The sequence below is a fragment of the Strigops habroptila genome, chromosome 3 (assembly GCF_004027225.2).
Source record: "Strigops habroptila isolate Jane chromosome 3, bStrHab1.2.pri, whole genome shotgun sequence".
Taxonomy (NCBI): domain Eukaryota; kingdom Metazoa; phylum Chordata; class Aves; order Psittaciformes; family Psittacidae; genus Strigops; species Strigops habroptila.
In genome coordinates, this window is record NC_044279.2 from 49,186,230 (window position 1) to 49,201,090 (window position 14,861).

Consider the following 14,861-nt stretch of genomic DNA (forward strand, 5'->3'; position numbering starts at 1 on the left):
TTTTTTTTAAATTGAAGTTTTTACATGGTGTGCCTTTTTCAGGTGAACTGTTGAAAAAGTAACAGCTTTTTCACCATTGCTGTGGCTAGAGTGTACTAATAAAATGAAATTTAAGAGCATAATGAGGGTATTTCCTGAGTGAAACTGATTAAAAAAACCCCAACCCCCCTGGATTTTGTTAGCAATAAAATGTTTGTGTTAATGAGTTTGTTTTGTGTTGAAGAGAGGATTTCAGATCTAAAAGTAGAAAATGATTGTCTGACATTACATCTTTGTATTTTTTAAATGATCTTTAAGGCTAGAGTTAATAATAAAACTTTTAAAAAATACCCCATGACATATAAGAATTTGAATCTCTGTGTATGATTTTAGTGTGCTACTTTTAAATGCTTGAATTAAGGAAAAAAAAAAAAAGAAGAAAAATGGAACTTCTGGGAAATAGTTACACAGATAAAATGTGTATCAAGATTTTTGTTTCAAGAACAACAACATTTTTTTAATATTGCTTTGAAAGGCAATGTTATTTAATCAAAATTTGCTATCATTAATTTGCTGTACTATGGTCAATTGTTGCAATATAAGTTGAGGAGATAATGTGTTTTTAATTTAATTTTGGAAACTTTGTTTTCTCCAAGCTATAATTGGTCAAAGTTCTTATCCTTTTGTTTTGCTGGGGCTGCCGTTGCCCTCAGTCCTTACTTTTGAGGTGTCGTTTTTGTTTGTCCGTTTCTATGGGAGAAGAATTAAAACCAAAACATGCTCACCTGCCATTCCTGAGTCCCACTACCTGTGTGTGGGACAGGTCTCTGTACCAAGCCTAGCCAATAATCTAATCTAATTAAAAGCAGGCACTAACGCAGATTTTCCCCAGTTCCTGAGCCTTTTTCTGTAATTTCTGGCAATCTATTTTGTGCCTCATTACACATTCGACTGATAAAAAGAAGTCTTCCTAGTGCTTGCTCCATTCTTGCTTATTGGGATAATAACACTCTTCTAGCTATGACAGTTGACATTGTTATGCCTCCTGCTGCCACAGGTGTCAGACAGAATAGATTCCCCCCCTTGCCGCTGAACTGCAATGTCTTTTATACTTCTGGGGCTGATTTTTGAAAAGCAATTTGGTGACATAGCCTAAATTAAATATTTTTATGATAGGATTTTATTTGTAAGTTACTTTGATGCTCTTGAAAACTAGCCACAATCAATTTTCTTCATTTCACTTATCATACTTAATATCACATAATAGTGGTGGTGTCTGCCAGGACAGTGCCATGACAGACTTAAAAGAATCATCTAAAATAAGGTCTATGAAGAGAGGTAATATTTTCTTTCAGAGAGGCTGGCATTTGGGTATAAAAAAAAGACTTTTCTCTCTACCAGTTACTTAATAAAAAAATTGATAAGGTACATGTTTCAGATTTCATTCTTTTATTATACTACTTCATTGTGTAGGTATTTTTTAAGGTAATATCATCCAAGAACTTAATGTCTTCATCTTCTCTAATTTAAAAGTCATTATAGAAAAATAATTAGTTTATTTTTCAGCCTCTGGAAATAAGAACCCAGATATTTAAAAAAAGTTTCAGTTGGTTAGCATAACAACTTCATGTAGGATTGTAGAACTTACCTAGTTTTTATTAATTTTAATTTACTTTTGCAGGTACTGTTCAGATTTACACCATATGCAGACATTTGATGATGATAGGTCAGTCTGCTAAGGTATGGCAAAAGAAAATGCACCTATATTTTGCATAACACTGTACCCTGACTTTTCTGTTTCATTGTCATTGTCAGTAGTAGCACTTTGTCACAACGGAATAAAATATCTAGGTTTCAATATGGCTGATTTCTAAGCTCTCATGCCTTCATGACTCTGCTCCTTCCTCGGCTGTGGAATGGAGTCCAGCATAATATCTTGCTGAGATATGAAACTGAAACTGATATGTTTCAGTGTTCTAGATGCCTTTTTTTTTTTTTCTTTTCTTTTTTTTTTTTTTTCTGGACAGCTATATCAAGTCCCAAGAATTGGTCTTTTGTTTCTTAAAATGTGGAAATGTACTGACACCTTGTGGCTAGATTTTTAGCTGTAAATACTTGATAAAAATGACCTGGCCTTTCCCCCCTGCCCTTTGCTTTTCAACTGTGAGTGTAATTTTTGTTTGTCTTAGCTGTTCTTTCTTCTCCTAAAACTTGAACAGAGACTGACTCAGCCTTAATCCAGTATATTTTCTTATCTGTTGTTATATTAATCCTTCATTGAGCAGGAAAGATTTTTTTTTTTTTTAGTCTTTGAATGTATTATATTGAAATCAGAAGTGATTTAGCACCTCCTTTAACGTATTCAGGCTTTTACTATCCAGGAAACAGATGGATCAATTGTAGGTATTTCAGATTCTTTAAATTAGGACAAAAGGAAAATCTGTATGTGGTCTTAATTTAGGACTAAGGAGGATTCATTGTAGTCAATAAAACATGTTTAAATTAATACAATTTTTGTGATTTTTTTTCTCTCTCTTTTAACTTGTCCCACCAAGTGAGATAAGCCTTTGTATGTGTCCTTTAGTAATAGGAAGTGTATTTGTATAGGTTAATATGCATTCAGTTTGAAACTGGATTTCTTCAATACAGGTCCTGGAATACTTACTGTGGGCCAGTATATGTATGGAATCATCCATTCCGCTCTTATCTGTACATTATTTAACATGGAGAGCCACCTTATATACTGCAGTTTCTCAGTGTTATTTTGATTGTCAAGACGGCATCCATGGAGAGGTATCCTGATTTACCATACGTAGCATTTCAGATGCAATCAAATGGGAAATAAATATTTATTGAAGTATTCCTGCTTATTATCAGATCGCATGAATTTAGAGTTCTGCCCATATTCCACAATTTAACTGCATAGTGGAGGTGTGTTTCCATATGTAAATGAGTAATCATTTCAAAGTTAAATGCAACAGCACTCTGTAATATAATCATACTCATAGATTCCTAACACTAAGTACTGGCCAGCCCCCATGCATACATACAAAAGGTATTTTGCAAAGGTTTTCTTTTTCAAGTGTTGTTCATGACCTGGCTTTCACTGCAGCAATTTGCAGCTGTCTGATTTCAAGAATGAGATGATTCTAAAATTAAATACCAACATACAGAATATGAAAATAGAGTTATTTGTTTGTTTTTTTTTTCCCTAATACTTTGGACAGATATTTGCTCGCCGTGGTCTGATTAAAATTGATGAACTGAAGCAATTGGAAAATATCAGTTCTTCGCTGGAAAATTCAGAGACAAAAAAGATTTTTAGAGAGGCCACTGTAAAGGTATCATTCTTCAATTCATTATAAACAGGTAGAGTAGTTACAATCTGTATGATCAGAACATGTAACACAGTTATTTGCTTACTTCTTCCTTTGTGTCAGATGTCAGTAATGATATTCAAGAGAGCAGTATATGAACCCAGAAGAAAGCAAAAAACCGACTTTCGACCTAAGTTAAGAGTTAACCTGAAAGAAACACAAAATGTGAGTCTAACGTTTTGTATAATTATCTCTGTGTTTACTATTTGCATGTGATGAATATGTGGTGTAATTTTGCTTAATACACATGGTGATAATTACAAGGAGAAAGCAATTATTTTAGCACTAAAAATAAGAGAAATCTTGTTCAAGTTCTTACCAAGTGTGTGGGAGTCCAGAGTTTATCCTGCTGTGCTAAATTACTGTGTAGATAAAGGGGTACTTTGAAAAAAAGCTACCATGTTTTTAAATTATTTTGTGCTTACATTGGGGAAGTCTCTTAAGTCTTGAGAGATTGTTTTTGAAGACCACTTACTTTTCTGCAAGATACCAGGAATTAGAGAAAGGAATCCAGGATACAAAGTAGACCTTTAAGGAAGTAATGAATTTCCTCAAATTTCACTCTTTCCTTGTATTCTTTGCAGCCTGTATTTAAAAAAAAAAAAAATGGTCGTGTGTGTTACTTAGATTATATGATCCATTTTTGGTTATAGGTTGATAGGTCTTTTGGATTCAAGACCGTTCCTAGATTCAGGACTGTGAAGATAGAACAGAAAGTTCCCATTTTGATTTCACTGCGCCAAACGGGATGCTTCTGTCTGAGTGGTTCTACCCTTTGTGATGGGCAGATAGTTGTTCTGCTTTCCTACTATTTGCAACTGTGATTTAAATAAATTTAATTCCTGCAGTTTTCTATAGGAAGCTGTCAGAGAGAAGTGACTGAAAGTACTAATCAGCAAGCTCCCAAACGCACACTCTTTTACTGAGATTGGGATGCTTTGCACCCGTGAAAGCAAAAGATTGTGATCTCTTTGTGACACCATCTTGTGGTAAAAAGCATTATTCTGTGGAATGCTGTTAGCTGATGGTGATATACTATAGACAGTTTTGGTTTTCTTTTGCAAACAATACATTATGAAGAATTATGAAGAATTACTGTTGCAGTATCATAGGTGTAAAGATATTGGTTGCATGGGACTTCTGGAAGTCATTTAGTCCAGCTTCTGACTTGAAGAATGACTTTTGCTAAGACAGATCAAACCAGCTGTGGCTTTGTCTTCACAACCTTGAATGAAGAAGATTCCCTAATCAGTCTAGATAACCTCTTCCAGTACCACCCTACCCTCCCAATTAACCTACTTTTCCTGTTGTCCAATCTGCAAGTCATTCCTAATGCTTTCAGAGTCATCTGAATTGAAGTCATCTAGTCCAGATGAAACTGTGGTCATTACTCGTTGTTATACTATCTGTTTCTACTCAGAAGAGTTTGGCGTCTTTACTTTTATAAGTCTTTTTCAAGTAGTTGTGGGTAGCTGTTAGGTCACCCATGAGCCTCTTCTTTGCCAGATTAAGTAAGGCTTCCTCAATCTATTCTTTAATGCTTTATGCCCCTAATCATTTTGGTAGAACTCCATGGGACCCTGTTTCTTGGCATCCTTGGTACACAGAGGAGCCTGAAAGTCGACATAGTACTCTAGGTGGAGCTTCATGAGTTCCAAGTAAGGGAAGAAAATAACTCCTCAGTGTACTGTACATTTCTCCTAGCGTAACCCATTTTGCAGTTTGCCTTCTTTGCGACAAGACACTGCTGGCTCAAGTTTAACAACCAGGTCTTTTCTGGCAGTGCTGTTACTCTGAAAGTTGGCTTCCAGTGTGTACAGTTGCATTCCTCCCCAGATGCACAGCTTGGCACTTCTTCCAGTAGAACTACTTCCTCAAGTTTCACAAGATCTCCTTTGACTGAATTTCCACCATTCTTTAATTCTCATGATGTGGATAACAGATCCATTACCTATGTACCTCCTAATACAGTGGCAAAATTGAGGAATCTGCATTTTTTGAGAGACAAAAGGAAATGATGCTACAAAGTGACATCTTTGCAACAGTTTATCTGATGCTAGAACAGATTCAGATGTTCAGAACTGAATGAATAGGTTAAATCTGTGGGGTTTTGTTCATAGTTATTGAATTTGTTCATAAAATACTTTGTAAAATATGTACTGAACTAGGTATAGTAAAAGACAAACAATTTTAAGTAAGAATGATGTATTTTACGTCTTAATTGTTTAATGTTGACACCACTTCTATTTAATTATTTCTTTGCCATTAGTCTGTATTATGTTGCTTTTTAAAACAGAAAATTGGCTGTATTAGAATGACTTATCAGAAGCATCTGAGATTGCGTATTTGAACTGCTTATGGTTAATAGTAAAATTATATTGAAGTTATACCAATATGTTACAGATGTGATCTGACTGTATTGAACACTTCTGTTACAGAAGTTACTCATCAAAGCTTTTTAAAATATTATCTGATACTTTGGTTTCAAATTATTGTCTTGAATTGCAATTAATATTACACGACTGTGTGGACAGCACATCTGATCCATTCCAAACCTCACTTACTGGAAATTTCCCATTATCCAAGATAGGGACCAAACCTCAACATGCTCAAGTATGTGTGGTTTGCACATAGCAAGGTACCAGTCAGCTTTCTCTAGGTCAGTTGATTCTGGAAGACTTAAGTCTTCTGAATGATAATCATTTAAAAATCTTGCTGAACAATTAGGACATTAGGAACTCAGCTTTCAAATAGGGTGTTTGCTCATCAGGCACCTGTTCTGTTTCTAGGAACCTATGTCTGTCACACAGCAGGATCAGATCTCCAGAAGCTTGAAAAATCTTTAGTAATTGATTTTGTTCTGCAGTGTCTGTTTGACTTTCTGACAAAACCAAATGCCTAAAGTTAACAACAAATTGTTAAAAATTATACTGTTCATACCCCCCCGAAGTCTTTTACTTCTAAAATGTGCTACAACAGTTTTCATTACCTTATTTAAGAAGGAACCATATTGAATTTTCATATTTGTTTCTGCATGCCCTTTGATTCCTTGAATGACGTAAAATCTGAAAGCACTTGTTTAATAATTATTTCAGAATATTTTGTAGGTTTAGTAAGTGTTAAGTAAATGCAAATATATGGGACATTTATTTTTGCCTAACGTTTTGACTTTCAAAACAATTTCCTGTTTTAATTATAGAACATGTACAATGTAGTATAACAGGCAGAACAGTTATAGTTAGAACTCAGTCCAGAATGTTGCAGACTACATTATGCATAGACTAGCAAAGAGCTAGACAAGGTCTTCCTTGTCTTCTAGTATGTATGCAGTAGAATTTGGTTTTGTATTTAAATGACCTTGAAAAATGGAAACAAGCTAGTCTAATCTATTTAGTTTGTTTGCTTTCACTTTGAGGTTCTTCTGCATCGATGTAATATTTGTTTTCTAAACATGACAAGAAAATGTCTATGCAAAAATATTCTTAGTAGTAAATTACATGCCCATTCTGCTCTGCATTTTAACGAAGGTATTTAAACAAAACCTGCAATCTGCGCTTAGCCTGTCCTGGATCACATGTGATGTATATTGCTTTCTGCTTGCATAGATCTGATTACTAGATTGGGCTTATAAAAAAAAATACATAAATGTGCCATGTGGGGAAAAAGATACATTGAACACAATGACACAAAATATATATATATATAAGAAAATGTATAGTTTGCTTTGAAATTTTTTTAGTCTGCAAACATTATTATGAGGATTTATTAAAAAGAATGTTGAAAATTTGGAGTTATTTTGCTAGGAGAGTGGGCATCACAGAATCACAGAATGGCTGAGGCTGGAAGGGACCTCTGGAGGTCATCTGGGCCAACCCCTCTGCTGAAGCAGGGCCACATGGAGCCAGTTCTCCAGCACTGCGTCCAGTTGGCTTCTGAATATCTCCGAGGATGGAGACTCCACGACCTCTCTGGGCAACCTGTGCCAGTGCTCGGTCTCCCTCTAAGTGAAAAAACGTTTCCTGACGTTTAGAGGAACCTCAGACATTTCAGTTTGTGCCCATTGCCTCTGGTCCTGTCACTGGGCACCACTGAAAACAGTTTGGATCTGTCTTCTTTGCACTCTCCCTCCTGATATTTATGTATGTTGATGAGATCCCCCTGAGCCTTCTCTTCTTCAGGCTGAACAGTCCCAGCTCTCTCAGCTTTTCCTCATAGGAGAGATTCTCTCTGGTTCCGTAAACATCTTCAAGGCCCTTTGCTGGACTCTCTTCAGTAGTGTCCCTGTCTCTCTTGTACTGGGGGCCCCAGAACAGGACACAGTACTCCAGGTGTGGCCTCACCAGTAGAGGGGAAGGATCCCCTCCCTTGACCTGCTAGCAATACTTTGCCTAATGCAGGCCAAGATACTGTGAGCCTTCCTTACTACAAAAGTACATTGCTGATTTATGTTCAACCTGGTATCTACCAGGACCGCTAAGACCTTTTCTGCCAAGCTGCTTTCCAGCTGGCTACTGGCAACCCAGCATGTACTGGTGCATGGGTTTGTTCCTTCCCAGGTGCAGGACTTTGTGCTTCTTACTGAATGACATGAGTTTCCTATCAACCTGTTGAGGTCCCTCTGGTTGGCAGCATGATCCTTTGGTATATCAGCCATTCCCAGTTTTGTCTCATCTGAAAACTTTCTGAGGGCTATGGGAGTCACTGTCAAAGGCCTTACTGAAATGCAGGTAGACAACATTCACTGTTCTCCTTGTCTACCAGGCAAGCGATTTCAACATGGAAGTGTATCGAGCAGGTCAAGCATGACTTCCCCTTCATGAATCCATGCTGACTAGTTCTGATAGTTTTGTTGTCCTTCATGTGCATCAAAATGGTATCCAGGATCATCAGCATACAGTATTAACTATCTTTTGTGTTTAGTTTTACTATATTCCCAGCAGAAATGGTTCTTTCTTGGGAAAAGACAGATAGTTATAGTTATATAACTATACAGATATATATAGTTATATTGATGATGTTCACTTATTACATAAGTTATTTGAAAGCAAAAATAAGCTGTTAGCTTTTATACTCTAAATGCTGTCAGATATTAAACAGATCAGTCTTTTTTTCATCAGGTACACATCTGAGCTTGTCTATATTAATTTGGAAGCTAAAGTAAGGGATGTGGATCCAGCAAAGCAAGAAGGAAATTTCCAAATTTTTGCCTAGTTAAATGTGCCTAGCAACACATCTAAAGTGTTTTTATTTAGGAAAGCACCAAATAAATAGAACTGAAATGTTGATGGATTATGAGCAACATTTTAAAGTGCTGTATCTCTGACTTACTTTATGTCTGTTACTGGTTTGATAACCATGTAAACAGAACACCGAAATAAAATTTTAAAATATTTTCTTATATAGATCATTGATTTCTTAGCTGTCCATAGTGCAAATATATTTTCTTGTGGTTTGCTTTGTATTTTTATATTATGCTGTTTGAAATGTGCAAGTGAGGGAATGTAACTGCTTTGCTTGCACTGCGGCGCTGAGCATACTAATCTTTCTTTGATTTTCTGTGAAGTGTGTAGAACATAGCTCTTTGTGGCCAAGTCTGTCTCATTGTAAGGAGAGATCTGAGTGGCTTTACACAACAGGGCCCTAATACTCTCACTCATATTTTCTACTGTATTATTTTCTAAGTAAAATATCATGCAGCACTGCATCCGGTTGCTATGAAATTATGGCACTTCTTAAGTACTGTACCCACTCAGCATGAGGCTTTGCTATGCCTTTGAAGAATGAAATTCATAACAACAATATATTTTACAGTATATTATTTTCTGTTTTAAATATGTACTTACTTTCTGATGGAGAACTGTTTTGAAAGAACTCTTGCTTTATTGTAACTCAGTTTAGATATTACAAGGCTTACATTACCTTTTCTTGCTTAGTTGCCATGGCCTCGCACTACTACCGAACAGCTGCTGACAGAAATGTTTGATGGTGTTGCAGCTCAGTTCCTTGCCATCCTGGAATCTCTGTCTGATAGTAGCAGGGGGGTGTGTCATCCTGCTCCACCTGTTCCAGATGAAATTGAAATTCGTGAAGTCATTGCAGAGCTTTTTTTTGCAGGCCTGGAAATCCTCTCAGGTAATGGTGTAAAGAAGCTAAAAGGGTGTAAAGGGTGTTGGTGAGGAGCCCAGACTTCCATTTTATTTATTTATTTTCTCTGGTATAAAATAAAGGACTTGCCTAAAGGAATGTATTTCATTTTTAACAATAGCACCTGTAAAAGCAGGCAATCTTTCTTACCTTCACAAAATTTAAGATAAAAATCTGGGTTGGTCTCGATTGTCTATTATATCAGTAAAAATCTACACTAATTTTTGCCTGTCTTTTCTGAATACAATGGAATTAACTTTCCTCAGAGCAGCCCATACAGTGCTGTGCTTTGCATTTGTGTCTAAAACAGCATTGATAACACACCAGGGTTTTGGCTATGCTGAGCTGTGCTTGCATAGCACCAGGGCTGCCTCTTGAACCCTCCTCCCCACAAAGGCGAGTACACTGGGAGCGTGCAGGAGGCTGGGGAAGGACACGGCTGGTACGGCTTACCCGAATTCACCAAACGGCTATTCCATACTATATGACATTATGCTCAGCAAGAAAACCTGAGGCTAAGGGAAAGGTTGGGGGGACATTCATGGTTATGGCGTTTGTCTTCCCAAGTAACTGCTAGACATCCTGAGTACTTGCTTTCCAGGAAGTGGCTGGATATTTGCCTGCCTATGGGAAATAGTGAATAAATTCCTTTTTTTGCTTTGCTTGCACACACAGCTTTTGCTTTACATATTAAACTGTCTTTACCTCAATGCATAATCTTTTCCTTCTTTTTTCTCCCCCTACCCTGTTGGGGAGGGGGATTAAGAGAGCAGCTAGGTGGGGGTCTGGAAGCCAGGTAAGGTCAACATACCATGGTGTTTCATGTATTTTTCTTTTAATTTTTTTTTTTTTTAAAATCGAAGTTAGATTTCACAACTTGAGAAAAACACTGGACATGGTAATTCCTTCTAAACCTTATTTTACTGGGCTCTGGACTGAATATAGCCATAGGTATAGAGATATTTTGTTGATAAAAGAATATATCGAGACTAAATACACTTCAAAACTATATTTTCTTGATACGATTACTGGCTAATTGCAATATGACAAATTAAATACAGTATAAACTGATTTAATGATTGTCTATATTAAAGGTGGAGTGACTGGTACTGGTGTTCAAGGAAATAATTTTGGTATAATTAATGCATCATCAACCCTTCTGCAGCTGATACTAACAGGTAAACTAGCTCAGAATTTTCAAAGGATTCTGTACCTAATGATGCAAATGCTTGGTGAGCAGAGTTAATTTTCATATTAGTAGCAGTTCTATGCATAAAGGGACTGCAAAATACTGTCCTCTTTGTGTGAGATATGCCTGTTTATGTATATAATGTTAAGACATTCGAAAGGGATTTTGTACAGGTGTCATTACGATTTTCTTAACACAAGTATTTTTTAAATAACATATATATGGACATTATAATCACATACTGTTCAGCATAGCAGTTCATCTAGATACATTAATGCCCCGAAACAATCATTCAAAGGCCAAATTCTGTGATGATGTCCTGGTGCATTTTATGGAAAATAAGTGGGATGCAGTAACAGAAGGACTGTTGTAAGCTTGTTGAGATCCTTGGACTGATCATTGTGCTGCTTGGGAAAATAACAGCTGCCTATTACTAAGTTAATACTGCTAATGTCTTTTAGCTGAGTGACCATGTGCCCAGGTGATATGACAATGACTGTGGCATATTCTTATGACTGCAGAACCCTGATAAATACGTTAGCTAGGACACTTGCTTAGAGTTCCAAGGACCAGGAAATCTCTTTTCTGCCTTACTGCATCTTGGATAAACTTGAAGAGTAAGAAAATAGACTCCTTATGTGTACATGCACATTTTCTGATACAGTAATGAGAAATGCTCACCTGTCTTGCAAGAAATTGTTCATGTTTCTATGCATCTTTTTAAAACTAAATTTCTGGTAAGAAAGGTGATATGGGATGACAGCCAAGTTTAAGCTCTTCCTGCAACAGAAAGAACTAGATCTTGATGTTCTCTACACAGGTACATTAATATCAGCCTCTTTGGAATGTAACAGGGCATTGCAGACACATCATTAAAGCATAGATATTACAGCAAAATAATAAAGCTATTGTATCTTGTAGAGCAATTAAAACATCCTTCGAGATTATGCTGACTGTTCAAAAACGCATGTGGAGTTTTGTCTTTGTATTTATCAATGCCCAAACTATTAAATTAAATTGAACTCCTGAGTGTATATGTATATATAAAACAGATAAAATATTTTTGTCATCACCGCAGGAGAAAAGGGGGTGTCTGGAGATGCTGCTGTGAAATTCATAAAACTAGCTTACAGCTATGAAAAATGGGACGTGTTTGCTTCTGCTGTTGAATTTGTTGCTAATTTTCTTCAGGTAATATGGATGCTATTTAGACATTCCTTATGTAATCTTTTCCTATCAGGGTAAGGAAAAGTACTAAAAGTGCATATTTTTAAGACAAATTTCTACTGGGTGGTTTTTTTTTGGTGGGGGGGGAGGGGAGCTTGTGAGTTGTTTTATTTTTTCATTCTCAATTAGGCTCAAGATGATCCAACATGGAAGAAAGCTGAAATGGAGCTCAAACTTCTTACACTGATGCAATCTTTACGATTTCCAAGAAAATTTAAGCGTGATTTTTCTGTTAGTGAAAGTAATACCAAAGAAGCTAAGATGCCTGATGGTTCTGAAAAGAAGCAAACATTTACGAGTGAGTGTTGTTCAGCTATAGCTGTGTTTGCATTTCAAATATTTTTGTAAAGAAATTTTGTTTATTAGTTGGTAACTATGTAATATGTTGTATGCAGTATTCTATAACAAAAAAATAGCAATTGAGAAACTGCCACTATTGAATTCTGTCCAGTTTTCTTTTGCCAAAACATGACTTCATAGCATTTCCCTCAAGTATGAAAATGCATGATGTATGTTAAACATACATCAAGTTACGTGCAAAGTTGTAAAATGAATGGATGTTTTCAGGCAGGTTTTCAGGAAAAAAAGTGAAACAGACATTTTGACTTTCATTTGTATGTTCTTACACTTCATTCATGTAAAATTTCTTGATATTGAAACAAGAAAAACTTTTTAAAGCAACTGTAGTTTAATTTATGACATTTCAAAAAACCTGCATATGTCTAGAAAACTTTCTGTTTCCAAAAATAGAAATGCACGCTTTTCACAAAAGTGAATATGCTTGGGAATATCTGTCCCCTTTGTATTTACTGTTTCTTAGACCATATTATCTGCTGGCATACATTGGTAAGTCAATTCACTCATGTTTTCAAGCATAGGTTTGTAACTAGAAATAATGTCTTTCCTTTCTTCCTTTTTTAATGAACATTGAGTATAGGGGGTTCCTTAAAGCATGGAGAGCCTTCTCATGACCTTATCATTTTAGCAACAACACTGTTTTCCTGTGTCTCCACATCTAAGCAGGTAATAACAGAATTAGAGACATTTCTTCTCAATGGATCACTTAATCTGTAATGAATGCATATAATCGAAGACCAAAGGAACCAGTTGTATGATTAACAAATTACAAGAATATGAAAAATGAAAAAAATATGAAATTCAATTTGTGGTTTTGTTTTTGTTTTAAAATAGTAGTTCCAAATTTTATTTTATTTTAGGTTTTTTTTAATCAGTGCTATGTAATCAGGCTACTTTAAAAATGTTTAAGAGAGATTAAATCTCTTTGGAAGACCATAGGGCTAATTGCACATTTCAGCTAATCAAGCAGAGATTGAATTTCTTAAAGTATATTAGAATTAGGTGGGCAAATATGCTCATCTGTAGAAAACACTTCTGCAATATTTATAGAAATGGGAGCACTTACTTACTCTGAGGAATGATAATTTTTTATAGAGCAGTATGCCTGCAATTTAAGGTAAATTCTCACTGCAAACAAACTGCAAGACAAGCAGTAGCAACAACAAAACCAAAGAGAGTGGGACTTTTTGTGCTGAAGTCTCTACTAAGGAATAATCCCATTATATATCTGATGGTTTATTCCCAGAGTAGCCCCTTTTAGTTTACTTGCTCAAACTGAGATTTTCATTAATTGCTATTGTGAGGGGGAAAAAAAATACAGTTCCATGTCTCCACTAGCATTTGCATTAAAATACTTTGTGATCCAAAAGACTAGTAATAGTTTTTCCTTAGAAAACACCCTATTCTTCTAACATGTTGTATGTATGTCTTAACTGCAAATTTTTTTATATAATTTGAATATTGCCCCAGTGTATAACTGGGCCACACACATTTTTAGCTTTAGTGTATTATTTTCAGTCAAAATATCTTGACTGTGAGGTAGTTATACCTGTAGATAGCATGATTTGTCATTATTTTAACATGACCCCTGTATCATGGTGGCAGGTTACCTGGATTTAAACTCTCCTAATTCTACACTTTCACACAAATCTTCTTGATACCTAATCTGTCCAGGGAAGAAAGGGAAATTCTCCCCTGATTAACAGAGAATTCACTGATGGTGAAGTTAGATGATATAGCTGAGGGAATAAGATCTTGCTGCCACCAAATGAGTGGCAAAAGCCATGTTGATTTACTTTTTCTTCAGTCTTTTTCTCCCCCACTTCTCAATAACAATATCCCTGAAATCTCACACTCATACTCATACTAGTGAGGATATAGCAGGCTTGAGTTTCATTGCACCTGAGATACTAGTCCAGCTCTGGTATGAATGGGGATAAAATGTGCACTGATCCTTGATCTCCATTGAGAATGTATTTAATAAAGTGTAGAAGGACTCTGTTGCCTTTTAAAATGTATTAATTACCAGGTTAATTGAATAGAATTTTGAATTTGTTGATTATTCTCTTCACAAGGTGCAGATGTGTTTTAACATTTCTTTCAGTTGTTAGATATTCCACTCCAACCTTTTCGTTAGTTGTTTAAGTTGTTCATCACTGCTCCTTCATCAAAGATGCACCAACCACTCATGGAAGTACTCCGTCAGCGCAAAATGAAACCTCCTAATTTAGATCTTCTTCTCCAAATATTTAAAAACTCTGATAAAAAAAGCTATAATATAAAGAATGAACCTGTTAAATTACATTATTTAGTTTCCCCAGAATGTATTGACTATTATAACATTTCACAGATTGTTAATTTGCTTGTCTCTCCCATGTAATTTTCATCTCACTGCTTTTCTTGTGTGTGTTACTTTTAATAAAAAAAGAAAGAAATTAAAAATACCCACCTCTAAACCCACTTGTATTGTTGTGAGAAGAAAAGCTTGGGTGGTCTACCAGAAATTACTTCTGAAAAAATATTTCTTAAGCTCTCAAAATGTTGTCACCCCTAATGAGAAAGTTAAATATGGTAATGGTTTATTTACT

The 14,861-nt window shown here is 35.7% G+C and overlaps 1 protein-coding gene across 6 annotated transcripts in view; it reads left to right on the top strand.

Annotated features, from left to right (window-relative positions):
• Positions 1–14,861, top strand: part of CFAP54 (cilia and flagella associated protein 54) — a 112,316-nt gene that overhangs the window by 13,153 nt on the left and 84,302 nt on the right. For 4 of the 6 annotated variants that reach the window (XR_003990621.1, XR_003990620.1, XM_030480038.1 and 1 more), the window contains exons 5-13: positions 1,661–1,719; positions 2,629–2,772; positions 3,207–3,320; positions 3,420–3,521; positions 9,290–9,488; positions 10,595–10,678; positions 11,768–11,880; positions 12,046–12,214; positions 12,854–12,939. Coding sequence is in view for 4 of the 6 variants with exons in the window: in XM_030480038.1 (XP_030335898.1) it covers positions 1,661–1,719; positions 2,629–2,772; positions 3,207–3,320; positions 3,420–3,521; positions 9,290–9,488; positions 10,595–10,678; positions 11,768–11,880; positions 12,046–12,214; positions 12,854–12,939 (1,070 nt within the window). In the remaining 2 variants the exon portion in view is untranslated. Of the gene's footprint in view, positions 1–1,660; positions 1,720–2,628; positions 2,773–3,206; positions 3,321–3,419; positions 3,522–9,289; positions 9,489–10,594; positions 10,679–11,767; positions 11,881–12,045; positions 12,215–12,853; positions 12,940–14,861 lie in introns of those variants that run through there. The other 2 variants (XM_030480040.1, XM_030480041.1) reach the window with 2 other exon arrangements.